General features: G+C 40.2%; 1 protein-coding gene across 4 annotated transcripts; it reads right to left on the bottom strand.

The window, feature by feature from the left end:
• Positions 1 to 89: 89 nt before the first annotated feature.
• Sdcbp (syndecan binding protein) lies at positions 90 to 27265 on the bottom strand. 4 transcript variants are annotated; one of them, XM_052714971.1, is made up of 9 exons: positions 27167 to 27265; positions 16341 to 16406; positions 14030 to 14108; positions 12420 to 12529; positions 8558 to 8719; positions 6347 to 6522; positions 2970 to 3141; positions 2055 to 2146; positions 90 to 1235 (listed from the first exon to the last, which is right to left on the bottom strand). In XM_052714971.1, exons 2-9 carry the CDS (start codon positions 16389 to 16391, stop codon positions 1181 to 1183), a joined length of 897 nt encoding a protein of 298 aa, XP_052570931.1. In that variant the 5' UTR covers positions 16392 to 16406; positions 27167 to 27265; the 3' UTR covers positions 90 to 1180. The 4 variants fall into 4 exon arrangements, with proteins under 4 accessions (XP_052570931.1, XP_052570932.1, XP_052570933.1 ...); XM_052714972.1 differs by having other exon boundaries at positions 8558 to 8716; positions 27167 to 27263; XM_052714973.1 differs by lacking the exon at positions 27167 to 27265 and adding an exon at positions 27010 to 27137.

Here is a 27265-nt window from a genome sequence, read left to right as displayed (position 1 = left end):
CAAGCAAGTGTATTTCCAGACACAGATCTATGGCTGTTCTCACAGACCGTGGATGTGAAAGGACCGAAGGAATAACAGACAGACAAAAGTTTAACATTTTTATACATTTACTAGGATAATATCAGATAAAATACTAGGATAGGCATAAACCAAGAAGAAGAAAAAAAATCAAGATAAAGTGTCATTGCCATTTTTGTTTAGAGGACAGAGTCAGAAAAATGGAACAAATTAAAATGGCTAGGGAAACATTCTAAGACTACCCAAGGTAGCTAAGTTACATAATGTTAGGATTCAAATGCCAAATTAAATATTGCCCACTTAATAATCTACAAGTGAAAAGGAAACTCCAAGATTTGTTCTGTTTATATAACAACTTTTACATGAAATATATAGCGATTTGTTTTTCAGAAAGCATTACGCAACTTTGAGGCGTTTCCTTTATGCAGTGACTAGAAAATCTCCACACAACTAGGCAGCTCTGCTTTACTAGTAAGCTGCTCAGGGCTAGCATCTACCAGCTAGATAGAGAGCTAACATCTCAGGTCTCAGAAGGCAGCAATTATTCTATTTTGGCTTTTATTCTAAATGCTTACTGTAGTTAAGGCGACAGTTGAAGCATAGTAAGTGAAGGTAGTTAAAATTTAGTGACAATCATGATAGTCTCTTGCAAACTACACACACTGTATAATGCTTTTGTGGAATGAAACCAGTGTTGATTAACTGGAATTTTACACACATATGGAGAAAACTTAAAAAATAACTATCAAAGGCAATCATCCTCAATGTTCTATGCTGATGTTCTAAAATCCAAGTATGCCACAGAACTGAAGCACACGACTAGCACTGTGCTTTATCTAGGACAAAGGTGACCAGTTCTCACACAGCTAAGACTACACCAGTCATCCTAACCACAATGGCTTATAAAAACATCAGGTTTCCAGTAGAGAAACAATTCTAGGAAAGTCAGTAAGTTTCACATCTGTAAAACCAGGATAAGGCTACACCTATCTTAAAATCTGCAGAAGACATCAGATAGATTGAGGTTTCCAGCCATGATGGAAGATAGACAGGTCCCCATGCAGCATATTCTCCCTGGCTCCGGGAAAGCTTCATATGCAAAATATAGAAGTTGCCAAAGAAGAAAACTGGAAACGTTCAGCTGTGTATGTTGTACAGGTTCTTAAACCTCAGGAATGGTGTGATCCATCAGGCTTTTCATAATGCTTGGTGCCATCCTACAAGAGAGCCGCTCATTATATAAGTGATGACTTACTTGCAAAAATGCCATGTTAATCCAAGACAACCCCAATTCTAGTTTAGCACTATTATCACTGATGAGCTTGAGGGGAAAAAAGGTCTTTCAATGAGCCCAGAGCCAAGGAACTGATAACTGAGTTGGCTGAGACTGTCCAGGAAGACTAGACATCTGTACCAGGGTAGATATGCTAGAGACAGTGTGAGTCCTTTATATTAAGACTGGCAGTTTAATTAAAATAGCAAGGCTATGATGAGTCAGAAGAAAAGGGGGGAAAAGGGACCTACCAACAGTTAAAAAAGAAAAAAGACTACAGAACAACTATTACTTTTTTCTTCCTATTTTTCCCCCCTGAGGGTAGCTAGCTGCATTCTACCCAAAAGCCAAAAATATAGACAAAGATTTCATTACAACAGTTATGCTTATGTATCTTCCAAATCTCACTTTCACGTGCTGTATCAGGATTTTGAATGAAGAGTTTCCAAGATACCATGGTAACAACTATAAGGAAGATAGGAGCAGAAAAGCTCTGGACAGAGTCTCCCCTTGCTGGCCCTTGTCAACTCTCATGGACTTTACGTTCCTCTGTTCCAGAGGACAGAGAGCAAGCATCATGCACCTCTCTACCTCCTGAGAGACACTGGGAAGAACAGCAACCACCACTCTTAATATCTCACAGGCAAGAAATCCCCGTCACAACCACCATGACTAGATTTCTACAAAGCAGAACTGCAGACTGAAAGGAGTGTTTACATTTATGTCAGGTGACCACAAGCATAAAGTAGAGCTGTCCACTTACCGCTTAATAATATGTTCAAAGAGAAAAGCAGGCATGATTGTAATGGTAACTACAGTCCCAGCTGTTGACAGTATGTCTGCAATCTGAGAGTCCTAATGAAACATAATAGAATTTAATTTCACTGAGGCTTTATTTAATAAACATGAAACTGTAATTGTTAGGTTAAAAAAAACTCATTATATTTGCTGTTCTCGTGCTAATATATCTCTGGAGTCACAATCCCTAGTATGTCTGAATTTTAATTTTACTGACATATGTTTTTTAAGGTGGTCACAAAGTTGAAGGTACTGAATAAAATCCTTTCCTTACTTGAGAATGGACAGCTTGCCCCATATACAGTCAACTGATTCTAGAATTTATGAATTAAAGTTTTACTTAAAACCTTTAGATCTTAAGATACTCTTAATTCAAGAATTTATAAGCCGAGCATGGTTTCACATGCCTTTGAGAAGCAGGCACATCTCTCAGACTTAGAGAACAGGATGGCCTACAGAGTGAGTTCCAGGACAGCCAGGGCTATTAAGAGAGACCCTGTCTACAAACAAGCCCACAAAAACTTTACAGATCAAAATGTATAAAAACAAAGTATTAATATATACCAAGACATTCCTTTTCTATATTTCTGGACTGAAAAAAGTTGGACATTTACCCATTCGAATGTCTAAAAATTTCCCTGCCCATGTTTCCACAGAATTATAGTTTGAGGGATGCCAGGAATCATAGTTTAGCCACCTCAGTATGGGACAGACAATTCCACGTAACATCCCAGAGTTATTTCTGTGATGGTCCAAGAGCATTGCTGGCCAGGGCCCCAGTTGCTACACTTATCTCCCACCAAGTTTCAGTGTTTGAAGGCCACCACCAAAGTCATACCACCTAAATGTTTTCTAAACCAGGGTCTAGTGCATTCCTTACCTTCAAGCCAATGACATTCTGCCCGTTGATCTCACAGATGTGATGATCAGTGAGAAGGCCATTTCTGGCAGCAGAACTATCTTTCACTATGGATGTGATTTTTCCACTTTTAAAGATAAAACCAACATGCCCGCTGCTGTCCTTATGCATAGTAATTGTCCGTTCAAAGGGCCTATAAGCATAAGGGTTGGTTGGGTTAAATTGAAGCTTTAAATTCGGTATTTTGTTACAGTAAGTGCTGTTTCTAATAATTTACTATGACTCTGACACTGTATACATGGGACACCTCAGTAGCCTCGCCTTCCCCCCCCCCCCCCCCCCCCCCCCCCCCCCGTGTCTCATGATTTGACTGACTTGCTAATCAAGATATCCTTCTGTTAAAAGTTTGAGAAAACAGAACAGAGTGCTTTGTGGAGTTATCAATATATCAATACATTTTTCTTTACAGTTCACCATACTTTGCATTAACAACGAGATGGCTTTAAACTAAATCACTGAATACCTTCAATACTTCTGGGAGCCAACTGATCTTAGGGCATTTAAATTTTAAAACACTGTATTTATTGATTGTATGTGCACAGGTGCATGTATATGGGTTGCAGGAGTCAGTTCTGTCCACCACATGAGTTCTGAGACTCAAACTCAGGTCATCAGGCCTGGTTGTGAATGCCTCACCCACTGAACCATCATGCCAGCTTTATTGGTTTGAGACAGGGTCTCATTATACGCAATCCAATCTTCGCAAGTGCTGGGATTTTGGACAAAGCTGTCTGCTCTAATTTGTGGTAAGAAATTGAAAAAAACAAAACAAAACAAAAAACAGAAACAAAAACAAAAAAGCCACCAGAGAAGCAGTGAAAGGATTCTTCAAGCTTGACTGTAAGGGAGGCACAAACTACTATTACAAAGGCCATGAGTATCTGTCTCAGATGCTGCCATGCAGTGTAATCCATGCTGATGTTCTGCAACTCTGCCATAGTGTTACTTAAGATTTTAAGGCCACCTGATTTGTTCACGTTATGAAATTCTGCAGCTGTACCTTCCTATTGGTCCCACTTATAAAAAACTTCTCTTATGCAAAATATTTAAAATTATTTAAGAAGTGAAAGACCTCTTCCAGTACAAACTTCAAGATACTGAAAAAGGAAATCACAGAAGATAGTTGATGATGGAAAATCCATGCAACTGGATTGGCAGAATATTGTAAAAATAGCTATATTACACCAAAATTAATTTACACATTTAATGCAATACCTATCAAAATTCTGATATCAGATTTTCAAAGTTTTAGGAAAAAAAAAAAAAAAAACCCTCAAGAATTCATTTGGAACCTTAAATAGCCAAAGCAATCCTAAGAAGAACACTTATTGGGGCTTTACAATACTCAACCACAGATCATACCATAGCTATAGTCATAAAGTCTAGTAGTGCTGGCATTAAAACAGACAGAAGACCAATGGAACAGAAAGAGGGCCCATAAATAAGGTGGTAAAGTTATGCCCATGTAATTTTTGGCAATGGAGGCAAAAACATAATGAGAAGACTAATCAAGAAATGACGCGGACGGATGAAATTAGATTCTTTCACTTGGTGCAAAAATAAAAATGGACCACAAGCCAGGCAGCGGTGTGCATGCCGTTAATCCCAGTACTCGGGAGGCAGAGGCAGGTGGATCTCTGTGAGTTCCAGGCCAGCCTGATCTTCAGAGAGAGTTCCAGTCAGGGCTACACAAACCTGTCTCAAAAAAAAAGTTCAGTATTACTAGCCACCAATGAAATGCAAATTAGAACTACTTTGGAATATATTAGCTAACTTGTCAGAATGGCTATTATCAAAATGGGATCTGTGTGTCTGTCTGCAAATTAATATACCAATTGTGGAGATAAGTTTGGAAGTTTCTCCAGCAATTAAAAATAGAACTACCGCATGATCCCACTACTTCACTCCTGGGCATACACCCAGAGACTTCATACCCTACTGCAAATACGTGTGCCCTGTACTCTGTGCTACTTATTCACTATAGCAACGAACTAGAATTAACCTAGATGTTCATCAACAGTAAGTGGGTAAAATTTATGTGTGTGTGTGTGTGTGTGTGTGTGTGTGTGTGTGTGTGTGTGTGTATGTGAATATGTATGACTAGTATTCAGCTCTAAAGAAAAATGCATTCATAAAAGTTGCAAGAAAAATGGACTTATACTATTACTCAAAGTAACAAAATCTTAGGAAATAGGCACATTCTTTATATGAAGGACCTAGGCAGTGAAATATATATATTTATATTAACAAAGGCCCACATGACATAACAGAAAAAGAACAAGGAAGAGTAAATATTAGGGCATGAGAAAGGACTGAATTCAGGTAGTGAACATGAGTTACAAACAAATATAAGAAATTGTTTTTACTAGTTCTAACTCTCATGGATTTATTTATGGTGGTGGGTAAGTGTCAGAAAATATATTCCACAGTGAAAATATAAAATCCAATGTGAAGCTCCACAGCTTCTGTTCTAAATAACTACTCTGTATAGAGATTCACTGAGACTTACAGTCTTTGGATCTGGCTAATTTCAACATGTGATTTTTTTTTTATTTGCAAAATTAACATTTTTTTAAAAAATGACATAGGTGGGTCTGTGCATGTGAGTGCAGGTGCCTATGAAGAAACAAGGTGTCGGAGCCCCTGGAGCTGGAGTTATAGGCAGTTGTACCCTTCCCAACTTGGGTCCTCTGGGAACAGTGTGTACTCTTAACCATCTCTGGTCCAACTTTATGAAATTCTGCTTACAGACTTAAAAAAAAATTATAAGACTTTTCCATTTTTAATTTTTGATATATTTAGGAATTTAATAAAAATTTTTAGACCAATGTCACTTTAAGATAAAAATAGACTACCCACCATGCAGAACGATTCATCCTCTTTTACTTAATTGCACAACCACCCCAGAGACCAGATTTGGTTTCAAAACTGAGTTCTTGGGAACTCTGTGTCTATTTCAGTCCTCGTGACAAAGGGCCCTGGTAAGGATGCTTAAGCAGTGGGCTGCCGAATGACCCCTACGGCTTCTTTACTGTGTCAGTTACTCCTCCAGCATATATATCCTTTCTAAAGAGACAAACAGGAAAATCACTGCCTAGCGGACAGATTCCCATAAAGTGCGATAAAGAATATATGCAAAAGCAGAATTCTATAAAAAGAATCTATGTTAGAAAAACCTGTAGCACACAACTGCAGCAACTCCATGACTGTAATGAATCAACATTTTCTTTAAAAAAAAAAAAAAAGCGAAAGTAGAAAGCTGTATTTACAGAACACTGAAATGAAAACCAATCTTGTTGTACTTGAATCTCCATTTTCACTGTTGGGTCGCAGCTCACCTATCACGGATGGTCATGGTGATCTTCTCTCCAAATGCCTGCTTGAGCACCTTGTGTGCCTTATCAGAGCTCCAACCCGCACAGTTGTCGCCATTGATCTGGAGCACTTGGTCCCCAAATCTCAGACCAACCAAGGAGGCTGGGGAATTAGCCTGGACTAGCTGAACAAATACACCCTAGATAAGAAGAAAAGAAGTTATCATTTTCCACTGCTATGGCTGAGGAAGCGGCTGATGACAAATACTCCTAGGACTGTATGACTGTCAAGTCATTTCTTAAAAAGAAACAAAACTAGTTGGGCGGTGGTGGCGCACGCCTTTAATCCCAGCACTCAGGAGGCAGAGCCAGGCGGATATCTGTGAGTTCAAGGCCAGCCTGGGCTACCAAGTGAGTCCCAGGAAAGGCACAAAGCTACACAGAGAAACCCTGTCTCGAAAAACCAAAAAAAAAAAAAAAAAGAAATCTAACTATATTAAAGCAATAATACCCCCAAAACAAATCAAAATAAACAGATCTCAGTCGGGACCTACCTGAGCATCCTTGGTCACATCACCCTGCATAGAGTCTAGTGACAGGAACAGGCAACTTTGCCCAATGCAAACCTCTACACAGCAGGTTCTGATCACACCAAGCACTGCATGTCTGGTGAGTTGTTTTCCTGCTTAAGTATATATACAAGAGGACTCGGGTTCAGTTCCCAGCACCAGGATGGTGGCTCACAACCATGTCTAACTCCAGTTCCTGGGGATCTGGTATCACTTTGTGAGCTCTAAGGGTACCAAGCGTGTATGTGGTGCACACACATACATGCAGCCAACACTCAAAACATAAAATTAAATAAATTTTAAAAATAAATGATAGTCTGGGGTAATAATTCCATGTTTTTAGTTCAAAGACCACTTTTCTCATCTCTTAAAATATCAATACAGCTGGGATTAAACAGGCTAAAAAGATAAACATGTTAACTATAACATGAATGCTTATAATCCATTATGAAATTCAGAAGGGTACCTCTAACAACTAACTCACACAGACATTCATACTTATGTAAATTCAATCAGATGTTGAACCAAATGGACAAACGTAAAAGGAAAGCTAGGGATGTGCAGACACATCTATAAGGCTAGGCCTTCCCTACAATCTAAGATGGGCAGACATGATTTGTGCCATGAGGTGCTATGAACAGGCAGCGCCCCAATACACAAACTAGAATGATGCCAAAGGATCCGGAGAATCTCTGCTACAGTATCCTGCAGGCACGCAAGAGGAGAACACCAGTGAGGTCAAGGCTTTACAACAAGCACAATGGGCATGTATTGAGGGCTACACACAATCATGCTCTCAGCCCGTTGAGTAGAAAGGTGGTGCTGGCATTTCCTGCCAAGATCAGCATCATTCACCTCCACAGTGTGCCATACTTATTTTGTCTGCAGAAAGTTGGACTCACTGAGCTAAGGAGTCTTAAGACTGAAACAGAATCCAGAAAGATACTGACTATAAAAAGAAAAAGAAGGCCGGGCGGTGGTGGCGCACGCCTTTAATCCCAGCACTCGGGAGGCAGAGCCAGGCGGATCTCTGTGAGTTCGAGGCCAGCCTGGGCTACCAAGTGAATTCCAGGAAAAGGCGCAAAGCTACACAGAGAAACCCTGTCTCGAAAAACCAAAAAAAAAAGAAAAAGAAAATCATAAATTGAGGTTTATGAGACCCACCATGTCTGTAACATTTTAAAATGTATCTGGGAAACCTGGTTTCATGTGTTTAGTGTGCCAAGGGGATTCACTGCCTGAATTAAAAGAACTTGTTCACAAATGGTCATCAAGTTAAAATTTTATAGACAGAAAGAACAACCAACTTTGCAAAACCATCTCACAAATTAAATAATTATCATGTAGTTTAAAAATGCACACCCAATTCTCACTGTCAATTTTTCCATTACTTTCACATATGCGGCCCTATACCAACTCAGAATTCTACCATACAAACTCTGTCATAGGGTTTATGTAAAGCTAGTGACATCATTCATTTCAGTAAAGAGAATCAAAAAGAAAAGCTCATTCATGGTGAACTGCTTACAAGTTCCAGCACAGGCTGTCTCCACTTGGAAGTGAAAAATTAAGTCAGTAGATTTAGATGTGTTGTTACAACTAGCTAGCCAAACTATTTTCATTTCTAATTGTCTGATATTAATATTTCGGAAATACAAATACTTACATTATCTATTGACTTAAGTCTGAGCCCAATTTTTCCATCTTGATCCTTACACAGAATGACTTCACGAATCCCTTGCTTAATTTCTGCTCTTCGAATTCCAGCATCGTTGCCTGTCACAGGTGCTACCATATAGTTCACACTGGATGGTCTTGCTACCAACTGCTGGAACAATACATAATCTGTCAGTGTCTAGAAGCACTTTCCCTGAAAGTAATCGACAGAAAACTGGAGCATGCTCAGTTCTAGTTCTTAGAAATATTGCTCCAAAAATAAGACCCTGCAGTGAAGTTGATTTCTACAATAATGGCACTGGTTTTCATTTCTTCGTTCCTCTAGTAGTTTACTCCATTATAATTGGATAGAGAAGACTCAGGGACTTTGCTCCAGGCTTGCTATTTTAACTCAACTGGCACTCTTGTGTATGAATCATCATCTGCTGCCGAACTACCTCAATCAGAGAACACTTAAGTGTCAGCAGTCTCTAAAGACTGCATTGTCCAATGAGGTCATATGACCTCAGACTGGGTAAATACACTACATGAAGCTGCCACAGCATTGAAAGCAACACGAGCCAGGTGGCGGTGGTGCACACCTTTAATCCCAGCACTTGAGAGGCAGAGCCAGGTGGATCTCTGTGAGTTCGAGGCCAGCCTGGTCTACAGAGTGAGATCCAGGACAGGCACCAAAACTACAAAGAGAAACCCTGTCTCGAAAAACCAAAAAAAAAAAAAAAAAAAAGCAACACACGAACCATTTCTCAGAAAATATCCCTGTCACCAACAACTACGCTTGTTCACCTTCATTTTGAACATATTTTCCTAGAACCAAGAGGTCACTCAGGATTTCTGTAACATGTATTTTCCAGAAAGTTTCTGTGGTATAATCATAAAATTACCAATTTAAAAATAAACTTAATATGATCAAGGACTTAGGTCAGGAATGAAACATTTATATTAAACTGCTCAAGACAAAGTTGTCATGCATGTACAATGGGACTGGGAAAACTGAAGCGTCCAATGCAGGGCAGTGGAACTGGGGCTGACCTTATACCAGACATACAAACCAACTCCAAATGGATTCAAAAGGCTTAACTGTTCAGATCTGCTGAAAATGCAAGACAAATCTCTTTGACTAATCTTGACAATGATTTTTTAAAAAATTTTTCACACCAGAAGCATAAGCAAAAATATGTATGTAAGACTACATCAAACTTGAAAAGGTTCTTCACAGCTGGGACCAGGCATGGTGGTGTACACCTTTGATCCTAACAGAGGTAGGTATATCTCTAAGTTCAAGGCCACCATGATCTACAAAGACCCTGCCTCAAAACAAGTTCTTCACAGCAAAAGAGGCATTCAGCAAATTGAGAGCAACCCATGGGAATGGAGAAGTTATCTACAAATCATGTATTAAGGGGCAAATATCCAGATGTATAAAGAACTCAAAACTCAACAGCAAAAAAGCAAGTAATTAAAAAATAGGCAAAAAGCCTACATAGGACATTTTCCCAAAGATAACTAATGGCTCACAGGTATGTGAAAGGGATCATTTATCATTAGCAGATATAAGTCAAAACCAGAAGATGACATTACCACCTCACAATGTATCTACCAAAAAGACAGATGTGTTGGTAAACTTTTGTGCACTGTCATACACCAAATGTACTTAATATAAGCATTTTGAAAAACCGTATGGAGGATCCTCATAAAATGAAAACACATTTGCCATAGGTCAAACAATCCCACTTCTGGGCAAATATCAAAAGGGAAATAAAATCATTATATCCCAATGATACCTCATTCCCATGTTCACTGCAGCATTATTCATAGTGACCAAAGCTTAGAAACAAGCGTCTGTCAATAGATAAATGAATAAAGAAAATGTTGTTGTAAATACACAATGGCATATTACTCCAGCCATAAAACCATGGGCATTTGGACAGTATGGATGATCCTGGAGGGCTTACACTAAAGGAAGTAAGTCAGAGACAGAATGACAGTATAGTCTGCTCTTAAAATGGAAACAATAAATACAGAGTCTCAGAAGTAGAGAGCAGAAGGACACTTGTGGGGGTAAGGGGTGGGCAGAGGAGAAATGGGGAGATACACAGACTTTCAACGATAAAGTAATTCTGGGCTCTAATGAACAGCACAGTAACCATGCTGTTAAAACCATGTAACTGAACTTGCTAGTGTTATAACTACATACTAAAAGTTATAACTCTAGGGGGGTAGATATATTCATTGGCTTGATTGTGGAACCATTTCACAACGTACACAAATTGATACGTAATACGTTGTACACTTTCAATGTACATAATTTTTATAAAGCTGGGCGAGAGAACTAGATGGAACACAAAAACAAAAAATATATGGTATGTGAAATGAATCAGTCACTACATGGAAGAGTTAATAGAAATCTCCAGAACAAATTAAATATAACAAAATGATAGAAAAAGAAACGAGCACACTAAAGAGCCTTATACATGCAGATACTTCTAAAGGAAACTTCAGGTTACCTTCCAGGCCAGAAATGTACACATGGAGGGGGCCCTGGTGTGCTCATTACATTAAAAGGAACAAAGAATGCAGACCTGGGGCAAAGGAGGTCAGACACACTAACTGGAGCCTCAGCATTAAATAATACCTATAATTGGGGTTTTTTCAATGTGAGAAGATAAATTTTCTATAAATATAGCAGTTAACCTTTGTTTCTCCATACCTCCTTTTAAAGATTTACTTTTATATAATGTATCTATATGTACATCTCTAAGTATTTGCCACTTGTGTGGCTGCCCAAGGGAGCCAGAGAGGTCGTCAGATTCTCTGGAGCTCCTCTGCAAGAGAGGTACTGAGCCATCTCTTACCAACTCACCCAACCCCTCAAGGGGCTGCAGCCACCAGAAACACTTCCCAAGGTCAAAGCTGCAGCAGACTCCACCCTAAGCACCTTGTCCACTCTATCCCAGGACAGCAGCTGGCTCCCTGCAGTTCTAACTGGTTCTACTTTTTCCTTTGGAAATCTCTGACTATCTAATTTCTTAAAATTACCTCAGTTGAAATACTCTGTTTTCCACTGGATCCTGACTAATACAAGTAAGTTTTCAATAAATATTGAAATTTCAATAAATAAATGCTACGTACTGTATTAAACAGTGGCATTATGGCAAAAGAAGAGAAGTAGATTCCGTCATGAAGTATGTAACTATAATCATATCAAGTGCTATATGTTATATGTAAGCCTAGCACCTCAGTCTAATTACAAGAAGCTTGGCTTCTAATTATAAGAGGAATAATAAAATTGTGAGCAAAATAATATGGCAGATATGAACTTCACATGGCTAACTATCCGCACTGCAATACTGTTTGAATAGGAATTGCTGAGATATGGAAGAAACAACTCAACAGTTGAGGTCAGAAGTACAAACTCAATGCAGTAACACAACTAGAAAGGAGAAAACAGGCACACAGGGCAGACACTCAACCACAGTGTGTTAGGAAAGGACAAAGTGCAAAAGACAAGAGACAAAGACCTAATAATTCAACAGTGGGCAACAATGTTCAGAAATACATCTATAAAGAAATCTAAAATCAGGCTGGGCGTGGTGGTGCATGCTTTTAATCTCAGCATTCAGGAGGCAGAGGCAGGTAGATCTCTGCAAGGCCAGCCTGGTCTATAGAGTAAGTTCTAGGACATCTAGGGCTACACAGAGAAACCCTGTCTCCAAAAACAAACAAACAAAAGAAAAATCTAAAATCTGAGACGTCAACACTAATGTTCTAAATATGTAAGTTCCCTATGAAAGAGTTTACATCTACATATAAAGAGCATTTTATAGAATTCAAAATTATACTGTACATACCCCTTGAGTTGGTGCTCCAGAGACCATGGGCATATTTGTACATATATCTTCTTCATTTAAAGTCAATCCCATGTATTGGGAGAGCTCTGGATACAGTTTAGGATAGAGATCTAATATAAACAAATGAGGAAAAAGGCATTGGCAGAATATTCAAAATAATAACTTACTATGGACTTACTGTGTTTTATAAAAAAAAATCACATTTAAGGTACAAAGATTTAGACACATTTAAAAGATCTATAAAATGGAAAGACATCTCTCCTTCTCTGCCATGATTAGAATGAAAAGAATCCATAAAATGTTTAATGTGAAAGCCCTAAAATATAAATACATCTGAGATAGTCTGGGCTTTCCTATGCAGTCATCCTTTTGTGGCCAAAGCACTGGGTTCATAATCTGCAGGTGTTCAAGTCCCTCATTTAACATGGTCTGAAGCTGGCTGGTAGGGATGGCTACAAGCCAGAGTTCTACTCATGTGGCAGAAGCGGGAGGACTGCCACAGATGTGAGACCAGCCAGGGCTAGACAGCAAGACTTAAAGTTGAAATAAGCAGAAAGAAAAGAAGGCCTTCTAGCCATCAGCAGACCTGTGCAAACCCTGCTGTCACCTTGTGACCCCTTGCTGTATACTATCATACACAATCACCCAACGCTAATGGCTGTTGCATGTTCACAGTACAGATAAAAATTTAGACAGAAATAGAGGATACAGAGGGGTGACTACTCAAAGGTAAAAATTATTTTTCTAAATAAATGATCTTGTCCTTTCTGTTTCTTAAGATAACCCTATGCAATAGAAATTTGGGGATTATGGCATGAGTTCTTCTGTTCAGAACAACCCAAGTATTCACTGTCACAACTGCTATGAGATGTGACGACGGTTCCTCTTACCTAACAGGAGAAAAAGGCAAAGCTTGTGAATTTACTCAGTTTCCTACCACTTTAAGAATGGCAGCCATAGTCCAATGAAGTCACGCAAACAGAATTTTTAAACATTAACAACATTTAACATTTTTAGAAGTGTGCTACTTCTAAAATCTTTTCCTATGATCTACTTTGACTTCAGAGTAGATTCACTCCAAAGAATAATGTTAGATGGCCACGCAGAAGATGAAAGGCCACAGAAACTTAAGAATTGACCATTGACTTTGTATCCCAATGTCTTATAGCACTGTCCTGAAGCCCCTGAATCAGTATGGAGTCTGGAGAGTAACTCTTAGATCTGATGTGAGACCCAATGGGAGCTAGTCAGAAGCTTCCCAAGCTCCCTGGCAAAGGTGAAATGAAGCAGCTCAGAGTGTCTGCGAGCTGCTACAGCGGTCAGGAAAGCTTAGCTCCCATGCAAGAGTGCTTTCCCGTTAATGAACAGACGATGTTAAGGCCTATGAGTCCAAGTAAAATACAATTTATGCCCTAAAACACACCTTCATACTCACAGCTCTTGATTATACAGGTCAGTTCTTTAGTAAACCATTTTTCCTTATTGCTACTAAATCATTAATCACAAATTCATATAACATGTCAAAATCCTAGGTTCTGAATTTCAGAGGGGAAAAAAAGGCTTTGTATGTATTTCTGTCCAAAGAAAATGAGCCCAAAGTATGAACCTACTTCCATCTGGAGGGAAAGCAGCAGAAACATCCACCAAAACTGCTTGGGTGGCAGGGCTGGCAGAGAAGGCAGTCTGAGCCTGGAAAAGAAAATTCTATCAGTATCAAAAATACGTATCTTTCTTGTATGATTTATAAGTTAAATCTAGAACTTCCCAAAGAAATGAACAACTGAAGTTTTACTCCAAGTTTCATTTTAAATACTTCAGCAACCATTTATTTTCCAAAGGAAACCTATAAATAAAAAAATTTAGGAGTACCTTAAAAACTGAATGACACCACTTATTTATATGATACATGTTATTTATAGTCAGTGCTTAGCAGTCTCCTGCAAATAAATCAACTGTATGTGCTTTCTCTTTTGGTATTTGAGACAAAGTTTAATGTAGCCCAGGCTAGCCTCAAATTCCCCATTTAGCTGAATACTGTATTACCATCAGCTCTTGATTCTCATGCCTCCACCTCCCAAGTGCTGGGATTATAGTCATGTGCCACTCTGCTCAGTTTAATGTTGGGGATGGACTGAATCCAGGGCTTCATGCATATCAGACAAGCATAAGCTGTTAAAGAGTTTGGAACTGAAAAGGGTTCTAGGATTGATCATGTAGTGCTGAAAGCCTTGGCGTAATGGCTACTATAAAATCACTTACAAAATATGAACTGGCAGTTCACTGCTGAGGTGCAAAGAGCCAGATGACAAGAAAGAGTGTTACACTCCTCTGTAACTTCTTGCCAGAGCATCTCAAGATAAAAAACACACCAGTCACCCACCTAGATGACGAAGCAGAACTAGTCTAAGAGGCTGGACTAGAAATGTTTGAAATCTAGTAGGAACAGAAGAGATATACCCCACCTCCACCTGGCCCTGTTCCGTCTCCCAGCAGCTAGCTCTCTGCTCTGAACATTGAAGGAACTCTAAAGGAACCTGCTTCTCTTAAAAGGGTCAGCTGACATAAACTGAAGTCTTTTACTTTACAGGAAAACATCCACCAGCATCAACTGCCTTCTGTATTTTCAAAGTGAAAATGCTCTACTAAAAGCCAACTGTGGTTAATTTAAGTTCAATTCCATACATAGCCATTAAGAAAAACGTGGACAAAGATCATTCTTTGTAATCTGTGTGCTAACCCTTAATGTAATATTGTTTTAGGGTATTTCAGATAAAAGCTTTTTGAAAAAAGTACATGTTTAGATGAACTTTGTGAAAATTACCAGAGGGGGGAAACTGAACACTACAGAAAGAAATGGCATACATTTAAAATGACGGAGCACGCTGCTCACAGCTTAAATCATCTCTCCTGGGCAGCTCAACTGCACACTTCAGATGCTAAAAGCCACATTTTAATAGCCTTCCTGGAGAACTGTCTACGGAGCAATCTCCTCACCCAGTGCCACGAGGTCAGTCCCTAGGACAGCTGAGCTGCTATTTCTACTCTATTCCTCTCCTTTCACCTGAGGACGGTATCAAGAAAACTGCACCAACTTTACATAAAACTACGACTATCTAAGGCGGATATGCATATTATACACTCCAACTTACATGAGTTATATGCAATTTAAACTGTACTAAGAAAATTAAGCCCTCTGAAGATTGTAAAACAAATTTTAAAGAAATACTATCTGGCTGGAGTGGTGGCTCAGAAGTTAAGGTAGAGAAGTACAGTGCTCTTGAAGCAGACCCAAGTTCTGTTCCCAGCACAGGAGCCTGGCAGTACACAACCACCTCCAACTCCAGCTCCCAGGGAGATCTCTTCTGGTCTCATAGGAGTCTGCACTCACCTGTCTGGGGTAAACACACACACACACACACACACACACACAACTCCAGCTCCCAGGGAGATCTCTTCTGGTCTCATAGGAGTCTGCACTCACCTGTCTGGGGTAAACACACACACACACACACACACACACACACACACACAGTTTTGTTTATCCAGGGCTGATGGATATAGAGAAATAATAAAAAATTTCTAGTCTTCTTGTAACGTTTTAGTCTACAATAGACCTAAACAGACGTACGACTACATTATGGAAGAAACAACTCAACAGTTGAGGTCAGAAGTACAAACTCAATGCAGTAACACAACTAGAAAGGAGAAAACAGGCACACAGGGCAGACGCCCAACCACAGTGTGTTAGGAAAGGACAAAGTGCAAAAGACAAAAGAGAGACAAAGACCTAATAATTCAACAGTGGGCAACAATGTTCAGAAATACATCTATAAAGAAATCTAAAATCAGGCTGGGCGTTCCCATTTCATTTCATAAGTGAACACGTTATGAAATAATTTTTAAAACTGAAAGCAAACATACCTGAATTACTTTGTCTACCTTCAAATCTTCAAGAGATGGATAAAGAGACATTTTTGCAGGTTTTTTCTAAAGGGAAAAAAAAAACATCTTCAAATGTCACAGAAATTTACAGTGTGCACAGCCAGCAACATGCACATAAACATGGACAACTGTTTAATACAATAAACATATAACTTCAAAAGCCAAAACCACAGGACTATTTAAGGCATATCATAGTTGTTAACAGACTTAACAGTTGTTACCAAACTCTGTCTCTGTTCCCACAGCTACCAAACTACATTCATCACGGACTTTAAACTTTACAAGTAAAGCTGCCATCACTTCACAAGAGGCCTGGCTTATGCTTAGCTGACACAGTGCTCCTCAGCAAAACCAGGGTCAGGAAATGACCTTTCACAAGATACATTACTTCTAACAATGAGAGCAAACAGTGTGCAATGTCTCATGTAAAAGAGCACTGGGAGAATACACATATGTACGTGGAAAGACCAACATGCGCCATCTGTCTTATTTTTTTTTTTTTAAGCAGTGGTTTTATCTTGGGAAACATATACAAGAAGGAAACTATTACCTTTCATTCTTAACATTTCTATACTGTTCAATTTTTTTTAAGCTACCGTAAGCTCTTTTTTTGCAACAATTTAAAATAAAATTCTCTGAAACATTTAACACTGAAATAAAAAGACACATATTTTACATTTTGTTTAGATATTCTGAGATAAATACCCAAGACTTCCACTTAACCAAATAGAGAGAATGTATCCTAATTGTTAAAAAAATTTGGCAATTACTGAGCCAGTTTATCAACTTCCCACTTCCAAATCCATTCCTTATCTCCTGCTCTTCAAACCAGCTGAACCTTAAACGATGTCCTACTGACAGAAGGCTGGAGGCCTCATGCTCAGCAAGGGCAGCCAGAGGTGTGAAGAGCCACCCAGCTGTGCTGAGGCCAGCACCCTCTCCAACCAGCCCACAAGACCTGCTTCTGTAGCATTCTGCATCACAGGGAGAAGACTCATGCAGCTTAGCCTGCTATGTTGAGCAGAAAGCCATCAATCATGTTGGAGCACGTCACCCAAAACCCTTTCCTGTGGCTTTGCAGTAAATTCTAAAATGTGACATGCGTTAATAAACACTCACTGGTGAAGCTCTGCCATGTCTATCAAGCAGCACCTCACAAGCCACAGAATAAAACTATCAGCAGGCAGCTTGCTTCTGTGGTACACTCTCTTGGTCTTAGTAGTGGCTACTTATTAAAACAAAAACCCCAATAACAGACATGAGAAGTCCTCTTTGAGTTATTAGCCAGGGCTGTTGTGATAGTTTGAAAGAAAATGCCCCCCCATAGGGAGTGGCACTATTAGGAGGTGTGGCCTTGAAGGAGGAAGCGTGTCACTGTGGGGGTAAGCTTTGAAGTCTCCTATACTCAAGCTACACCAGTGAAACAGTTCACTGCCTGTTCCCTGTGGATCAAGATGTAGGACTCTCAGCTCCTTCTCCAGCACCATGTCTGCCTGCGTGCCACCATGTCCCACCATGATGATAATGGACTGAACTTCTGAAACTGTAAACTGCCACCCCAATTAAATACTTTTCCTTTATAAGAGTTGCCATAGCCATGGTGTCTCTTCACAGCAACAGAAATCCTAATTAAGACAGCTAAGAGACTCCCAAAACATATAGCCTATTGCTACTACCCTTGGTTGCCCCATAGAGATGGAAAATATGTTCCTACTGCTGACGATAACATGCATTCCAGAAACAGGGCCCAGAGATTCCTGAGTTGGAACTTACCTGAATGCCTCTTCCCTGAGGACCATCTTTTATGATACCAGAGGGCATCATACAAGCTTCCAAAGGAGGAAGGCAACTATCAGTCCTATCCAGCTCTGATGCCTATGAACCACACCAACAACCACTACCCACAATAACACTACAGGTGCAGCAGTAGCACACATTCCTTGTCGGTAACCAACCACTCTCTAACTGGGCCTTAAGACCTGCTCAACAAGAAGGGAACCTGGTACTGGAAAGCTAGCTAACTACTCAGAGCTAGTAAAGTCATGGATACTAGAGGAGAACCTACAATCACTGTTTTACTAAACCAGCACAATCCTTAACTATATTCTAAATATCTGTCCTTAAAGTGTAGTATTCACCATTCATCAAGGAAACTTCCTTTTGTAAGAGATGGGCGATGAATACAGATAACCACAACCAATTAAAATGCAGAGTTGGGGGGGGGGGTCTAAAATGTAGTCTTCAGCCCTCATCAAGGAAAATTCTTTTTGTAACAAATGGAGACCAATACAGAAAACCACAACCAATCAAAATGCAGAGTTGTGGGGGACCAGTCCCAATGGATACATCTACAAAACACTCCTGCACCTAAGGCTCAGGGAACATTGCAGATGGGGTGGAAAGATTATAAGAGCCAGAGATCAGGGAGTTTGCTGTAAGATTGTGTACCCTAGAATGTCAGAAGCTACACCCATAAAGTCTCACCAACATGACCTCTTAAACCTGAGCTGAATAAGGACAATAACATACATGCCAAAGTGAATGGGACTTACCTGATGTGGGCATTTTAACTAGGATTATAGACTGAATGGCCTTTTATGTCTGGCTTCTTTCATACTGTATGGTATTTTAAAGGTTCATCAATGTTGTGGCATCTATCAGTGCTTTTATCCTTTTAAGGCTGAATACATTACATTGTTTACCACTTTACGTTTATTCATTCTGATCTGTACCTTGGGGCCATAAAAATAATGCTGTTAATAATGCTAGCACTCTTTTGCATTACTTGTAAATTATATATATATATATGCATATATATATATGATTTAGAAGTTTTTACATAAAGGTATGTCTTTAATTCTTTTGATATACATAGCTAAGAACATAACTTCTAAATCAATACGGTAACCCTACATTTAACTTTTTTGTAAACTATCAAACTGGTTTCTAAAAGGATTACACTATTTTTATACGCTCAGAACTCTAATTTCTCCATTTCCTCACTGCTACAGTCTGTGGTCCTGACAGCCACTCTGGGAGTGAAACAGCATCTCACTGTGGTTGGAATTTCATTTCTCTAACATCTGACAATGCTGGCATTCTGTCCTGTGCTTGGCCACTTGGCCACTTGCAGACCTTACTACATCTACATCTTCTGGCTGTGAAGATGCCCATTCAAATCCACTGCTTGTTTATTTAACTGGATCATTATTTTTTAATGGTAACTGTTCTGCTTATATTCTAGAAATTAGGTTTTTAATCCATTCAGGTTACCAAAAAAAAAAAAAAAAATCAATGGAGCTGGTTGGCTTATAAATACAAATCTATCTGCACACTGGGAAGTCTAAGAATTTGATGAAATGTCATGTCCTGTGCCACAGACAGCAACTTTTCATTGTGTCTTCACATGGAAGAAGGGACAAGACAGCTCTAGAGTCTCCACTGAAAGGGTACTAGGTGCCACTCATAACAGCAGAGCCCTCAAAATCTCCGTCCCAAACACCCACTTAGAGGTTTAAACAATGAATTTTGGAGGAGCAGATATATTCAGACACACCACATACTCCTATCAGATATGATTTCCAAGTACTTTCCTTTCATTCTTTAGATTGTCTTTCATTTTGAGCACCCTTTGTAGCACAGAAGTATTTTGCTTTGATAAAGTTAAATGTGTTTCCCTCTATTTGTGCATTAAATGCAACATAAAAAAAACTAACTCATGGTCACTGAAACAGTTTTTGTCTAATAATTTAACAGATTTGGCTATAATATTTGCATCTTTTATCTATTTTGAATAGTTTTTGTACACAGATAAAGCAGTGATGCAATTTAATTCTTTTCTATTTGGACATCAAGATGTCGGCTCTGGCACTGTCTTTGGAAAAGGCTAGGTTTTTCTTACTGAATTGCCTTGGCCTAGTTCAAGGTCAACTGATGTTTAAGTATATCATCGTGCCTGGCTCCTATTCTACTGGTTTATTTTAACCAGTACCAGTTTTAATTACTATACCTTTGTACTGTTTTGAGTAAGAATTTCCCCACACTATTTTTTTTTAAGATTCTATGGTTATTCTACATCCATTTTAGTTTAGTGTGAATTTTAGAATCAGCATTTTCTATTAAATTTCAATCTCTGACAACGTCACACAGTGCATTCTGGTTACTCTTCCCACTCTTCACCCTTTAACAAATTTTAAGTATAGAATCTGCACTTATGGGCATGTACACAGATCTGGGGGCTAGAGAGATATCTGGGTGGTTAAGAGCACACACTCCTCTTGTAGAGGATCAGTTCCCAGCACCAATGTTGACAGTTTACAACTGCCTGTAACTGTTCAAGTTTGAATCCATTGTATTTTATTTTTGTCACTGATATTTTTTAGTTTCCCCTTCAATTTCTTTTACCCTAAAAAGTATTCATGAGTATATTTTGGTTTCTACTTTTCCCTGTGGTCAAAAAGATGCTTGATACATTCTTAGAACTGTTAAGATGTAATGACCTCATAGGTGATCTTTCTTAGGAGTATGCTGTACATGCACTTAAAAGTGTCTTCTATGAAGTGGATGGAATGTCCTGCTAATGTCTTTAGGTCCATTTGGTCTACAATATTGCTCAAGTCCCTTGCTGTCTTGCTAATGCTCCATTTGGATGTCCTCTCCACAATCAGAGCTCTCATAAGAAAGTCCATTATGCTGCTGTTTCTCCTTTGTCCCTATCTGCTTTATGTAGTTTAAGAATTTGAGGTTGTAAGTGTTTGCTTTCTGAGTGGGTGCTTTTAGCATTACAGCACCACACCTTTGCTTCTTGAGTGTCCTATGCCAGCGATTCTCAACCTTCCTAATGCTACAACATTTAATACAGTTTCTTATGTTGTGGGGACCCCCAACCATAAAACTATTTTCATTGCTACTTCATAAATGTAATTTTGCTACTGTATGAATTGTAATGTAAATATCTGACATGCAGAATATCTAATATGCGATCCCCTGTAAAAGGGTCTTTTGACTTCCAAAAGGGTCATGATCCACAGGTTGAGAACCACTAATCCTATGCTTACCACACGAAACATGCTCAACTTACCATATACTAATATCTAATCCCAGCACTCAGGAGGCAGAGGCAACCAGATCTTTGTGAATTCGAGACCAGCCTAGTCTACAGAATGAGTTCTAGGACAGCCAAAGCTACACAATGAAACCCTGTCTCAAAAAACCAAAAGAAGAAAAAATAATAGTCTCTAAACTGGGAAGGACAAGTAATATTGTACCAAGGTTTGAGTACTTCTGTCAAATTACTGCACTTGGAGGGAGGGGTCAGAAAGAAGGGCTATACCTTGGCTCATGCTGAAAGACATCAAAGGCCTGGAGCAATAGTTCTCAACCTATGGGATGCAACCCCCTTGGATTCAAAAGATCCTTTCACGGGCATCATACATCAGATATCCTACATATCAGATATTTACATTATGATTCATATCAGTAGCAAAATTAGTTATGAAGTAGCAACAAAATAATTCTATGGTTTGGGTCACCACAACATGAGAAACTGTATTAATGGGTAGGAATCGCAGTAGCAGGAAGGCTAAGAACCACTGGCCTAGAGGAAAAAGAAGCTTCAGCAAAGGCTGATCAATGAATACACTTTTATTCACTGAGGAGAAAAACGAGCCAGCTAATAGTTTACTTGGCTTACCATTTATTCCTGTACCACCGCTTTCAGCCCATGTTTCTATAGCATCTCATGTACAGTGTAGACAGCTGACTTTTTCCATTCATTAATTTTTTTGTGTCTTCTGCTTAGCAATTTAGTCTTTATGTACCTGTAACTTCCTTACCAACATTTTGTTGTTGACTGTCTTGTAGCATTTTGCCTCTCTCTCCTCTCTTCTCAGCATTCTCTCATTTGTGTGTACGTGTGAAGCTATGCACTTCTCAATTGTTCTCACTTCCTTTCTATAACCCTCTTTGTGGTTACCATGAGGCTTTAAACAGCTGATGGCCTGTGTGAGGAGGTAACCATTTTCAGGACTGTGACCTCTCCTTCCACCATGGTATAGGAATCAAACTCAGCTTGTTAGGATTGCGAGGCAAAAGCCTTTGCCAGCTGAGTCACCTCCCAGGCCCCACACTTACCTTTTACAAATGAGCTCTGTGCTGTCATGTTTTGCTGGTGAACATCCCCTACCAGAGGTCATTTGTTAGACTCCTTTTAGCAGCTGTTAAAGGGCCAACCTGGTAGGAAACTCTCTCCACCATTTTTTCTAGGGCACTACAGCTGCTTTGTCTATGAAGGGCAGTTCTGCTACATACAACACTTTGCAGAAGGATTATCAAACTTTGGATATATCAACACTCTTCATGGGCCTGCATAAGTTCTGCTGAAAACTCTGCCCTTAGCCCTACCAAGACCCTTTACAGGATGAGTTGTTCTTCTCTTGCAGCTCTCTCTAATTTCTTCATTTGATACTTCTGATTTGCTCCAATTTGCTGTGTACAGGATTCCTTGACTGTCATTTCCTTTCCCCAGATTTGGGAGTTTGGGGCATATTTTTAAAGCAGATTTTCAGTCCCTTCTCTCCTCTGAAAGTTTCTGAAGGCTAAAGTTGTAAGTTTAAATTACTGTGCAAACAAAAATGCCTCTAACTTGTAAGCCCTACTTGCCCAAGGACAGACAACTTCTCGGAATGCTGGGGGCTTCTGTTCCTGGAACAAGCCACTTATTTTCACTTTTGTAAACAAGATTGGTTGCCCAACTTTCTTGATCACACATAGGTGGGAAGTGTGTAGGCAGGATGTATGCTTACCCCCACTGGATGAAGATGGGAAGTATGTCGTAGCCCTGTGGGTTTGTGGGTTTTGCCTTTATAGGCACCTGACTATTGTAATTTGTGGTCATTCTCTGGGAATCCCAGGTATGGACATGGCCAGTGTCCATTGTCCTAGCTAGTATTTATAATAAAGCTTGCTTCAAAGTTGGCTCAAAAAATGTGGTAGTGCTCTTATTCTCACCTGGTGGAAATAACAAATTTTGTATCAGCATGATGGCTTATAAATCAAGTGTTCCTATAACATCCTCAAGTTCCATAATTTGACAGAAATACTCAAACCTCAGCAAAACGCTACTTGTCTTCCCAGTCTATTACAGTGTACAAAACTGACAGAGATGCACCAAATGGGGGTGGGTGGTGGCGCAGGGCAGCAGTGGAGCGGCTAGCTGACCTTCATAAACAGCTATGAGAAAGCCTCTCCCATCCCTGCATGCGTGCCGTCACAGTAAAGAAACGTCCTCTGCATTATGATGGGATGCTTGCACTCTTGCTTTAGGCCAGTCACTGGCCCCAGCTGTGCTTTGTTTCTGTTTTCCATATTAACAACTGACTGAATAGTTTTCTCCTTGGTGAACAAAACATATACTCATTGATTAACCTTTGCTGAAACTTCTCTTCCCTTTAGGTCTCTGAACTTTGATCTACTTTCAGCTTGAGCCAGGGATATCCCTTTGTTCTGGCCCCTCCCTCCAGGAACAAGCTCACTTCTCTAGACTGATTTGAGTTTGCCACTCTGCCTCCTGCTGGTCCCCCTCACCGTTCTCACCTTGTTTCTCCTTGGTATAGCCAGCTAACCTTTTTCTACCTATACCAAACAGATGTTTACAGATATTCTGCTCTCACAATCTTCCTTTAGAAAGAAGTCCCTTCTAACCAGAATCGACTGACAGTCTAGAAGGCAGCCCAGGACAGCTACCACAACCTTTCTCCTTCACTCAGCAACCCTAGCCTTCTACACATCCACTCATGCACCCACCCCATGCAGCCCCAGCTCCCCAGCTCCATATAAAACTCCTCCCGCTGCTGACAAGAGAAGGAAGGGGTGCTGGCAAGAGAGGGACAGAACTGGGCCTTCAATGACCCCCCCCCCCCCCCGTTTGCAGGATCAAGACTGCTTCCAGCCTCTCTCTGTCCCCGCGTTTTGTTAGTTTTACATAAGCAACAGTGCTAGAAAAATCCAACAAAATCAGTGGATGAAATCATAGGCATTTATCTTCCACACCACAACTGGAAGAACAAACCAATCCCTTTCAAGCAAGAAGTGGGTCATTTAATTACTATTTCTACAGCAAAGCCAATTACTAATCCACCTATGTAATCTGTACTGTATCCCAAAAAGTGAGATTGAATCTGGCATTGATTCCAGGGTACAGAACAGTTTGCCAAAAGTCGTTCCCCAGCTTCCTCTACTTCTCTCCACCCCCAGTCACAGGGGCTGAGTCTCTCATCTGATTCCAAGTGTCAAAAGTATTGAGCTCTTTGTGCAGGACCGTGAAACTACCCTTGACTGGAATTTTACAATGGCCAAGTGAATTGAGAGAATTCTGAAAATATTACACCAGTCAAGAGTTCTCATTTTAATCCCTTACAATTCCTATTAAACCATCATGTGCCGACTAAGTCACAGAACTCTGCTTCTTGGCCTCCCATTCGGAGTGATGGCACGATACCCAAGGCCCCTGAAGGCTCTCAGAGTCAAATCAGCACCCCAAGTCCTCAATATCCGAGGAGTTTGACTGCAACCTCCACAGCAGTTGCTCTGCTGTTCTTATTCCTTGAAAAGAATTGGTGCTTTCAACAATCAGCCCCTCAAGCAGGACTGGGCTACCACACAGTGGCTGAAACCCTAATACTCCATCATGTCTTATGAATAGCCCAATGCACCAGTAGGCTTTAGAAAATGTCACCCAAAGGTGTGTCTGTTGCAAAGACTTTTTTCTAATGATTTGGGTCATACCACAATCTCTTCAAAACATAAAGACAACAATGAAAAGAACTACAAAAATTTTATCTGTAGAACTGGTGCCTTGTAGAAAGGACAGTCACTTTGGGTGGGACAAACAGAGTATGCTGCATTTCACTGCTGTGCTGTTGTTCTCAGCAATCCTACTGTTCCTGTAGGCATCGTAGGGTTTTTGTTTGTTTGGCTGGTTGGTTGTTTAGCATCATTTGGAAAAATTAGTGACTGAAGAAGTAACTTCTAGGTTGATAAGATTTTTCTACTTATCCCTCAAAACCAAGCAATATGGTGTTGCTTCCTTGGGCCTCTGACCTACTCACAGTTCAAACGAGGGAAGTGATATTTTGGAAAAACTAAGGTTGTTGTTGCTGAGCATAATAAAAATCTAGAATTTTCCTCTTTTGGCCACAGTTGCAGAGAAGAAAACTAAAGGGGAAGGGGATGCATGTAAGACCAGCTGGTGTGTTACAGGCTTACAGTGAAGGACCTCACCACATACACTGAGGTTTTAGATGATATCCTTCTAGCCGAAGTTCTTCAAACCTGAGAATCGGGTGAATAAACAACATATTTCTATTTAGTAGGAGAAACAAGATTCTTCAGTGCACAGGAAGAACTTGGTCCTGTGGCATTTTTAGACAAGCCCCAACCACCAATCTCACTAAGAGGGTGTTAGTTTTCTTCCACGGCTTTACTTGTATTCCAGATTTACTGTGCATGTTTACAGAGGCCAACTGTGGAAAACATGTACGAAAGGTGATCAGCAGGAACCATTAAAGTAGGCAGTTTAAAAAAAACAACTACACTGATTGTTCTATTTAATATTTATAAGCCTAAACGAAAATTCTCTCTAAACGAGGAACAAAAATAGATACTTTCTCACCATCATCCTAAACCACTCAAGTTATTAAAGATATTATATTTGACCAGAGAAACAAAAAAATTAACAAATAGTACTGACAGAACCCACTGATAGTTGAGATCTGGAATCAATACTGTGTTCTGATGACCCAAATGCAAGAAAAACCAAAAGCAATGATGTGTTAGAACAGAGATACATTTGAAATCTTCGCAATGGTTAAAAGACATGGCCACACATTCTAGTTGATGAACAATTATCATCAGATCTGGCAAAAACATTGGGAAATGGTGTCATGCTCATTTTATGGGACTGTTTAATTAAAAAGTACATTTAATTGCTAATCAGGCCCTTCTCGTTCATGATTTTTAAATCCTCTTTAATGGTTACAGCCCATAGCTACAGTCTGCTTCCAAAGTTAAGTAACTCTTGTTATAATGGAGTGATTGTTTACTGAAACTTTTGAGTCATTCCACTTCCTTATTTCCTGGCGTACACCATGGGTCAGTAATAGCCATGTACCTCGTAAGACCTAAAAGTTTAAGGAACTAAGCTGTTTACAGGATGGAAATGAAGATTTTCAGTTTGTCCTCTGCCTTAAAACGAGAAAATGAGTGTACAAATCTGTTTAACGTATCACCTTGACACTGAAAAAGCATGACTATTTACCACGCCAGCAGGTATTTTAAGGTAACTTTCGTTCTTAACCATTGTTCTTGGTGTAATGCGGGCATGTTAAGAATTTCAAACCCTACACTTTCTAATCTACCTAAGGGGAAAACGCCGCTGTGTCTGTCAGGACGAATACAACAGACGCTCCCACACACTCCACGGCTCCATAACTGCACTTCGGAAACTGGAAACTTTCCACGTCCACAGCCTCCCTCCTCCCGGTATTAGAAGGAAATCCTCAAAGGAGAGCTGAGTCACCAGACCTCCAGGGACAGTTCCTGTGCACACACCCTCCCCGCCCCCTCCAAGAGCCGCCGCTCAGCCGCTAACCGTTGTCGCCTCCGGTCGGTCCCCGCCCGGGCCGTCCCGACGCCGCTGAGGACGCGACCAAGGAGGGCCGAGTGCGGGTGGGGGTGCCGGCGGGGCCCACCGGTGCCCCGAGCAGCTTCCCGGACCTCCCGGGTCCGGGGCCCTCGCTGCCGCTCACCTGCACCGACGACCGCGCTGCTCCCGCCGCTCGATCGGGCGCCGACTAGCGAACCTCTCGGCCCGCCCTGCGCGTCATCGCCGCCCCCGCCTTCCGCCG

The sequence above is a fragment of the Peromyscus californicus genome, unplaced genomic scaffold (genome assembly GCF_007827085.1).
Source record: "Peromyscus californicus insignis strain IS unplaced genomic scaffold, ASM782708v3 Scaffold_5__1_contigs__length_169319896, whole genome shotgun sequence".
Taxonomy (NCBI): domain Eukaryota; kingdom Metazoa; phylum Chordata; class Mammalia; order Rodentia; family Cricetidae; genus Peromyscus; species Peromyscus californicus.
The sequence above is the reverse complement of the archived record's forward strand: the minus strand, read 5'-3'. Positions and strand labels throughout refer to the sequence as shown.

Bases quoted from the DNA above. Each gene is read 5' to 3' on its own strand.
- Sdcbp (XM_052714971.1), bottom strand. From the start codon at position 16,391: ATGTCTCTTTATCCATCTCTTGAAGATTTGAAGGTAGACAAAGTAATT. The intron at 14,109-16,340 runs GTATGTTTGCTT...TTTCTTTTCCAG, and splicing joins AGGTAGACAAAGTAATTCAG to GCTCAGACTGCCTTCTCTGC. The intron at 3,142-6,346 runs GTGAGCTGCGAC...TTATGCTTATAG, and splicing joins ACCATGACCATCCGTGATAG to GCCCTTTGAACGGACAATTA.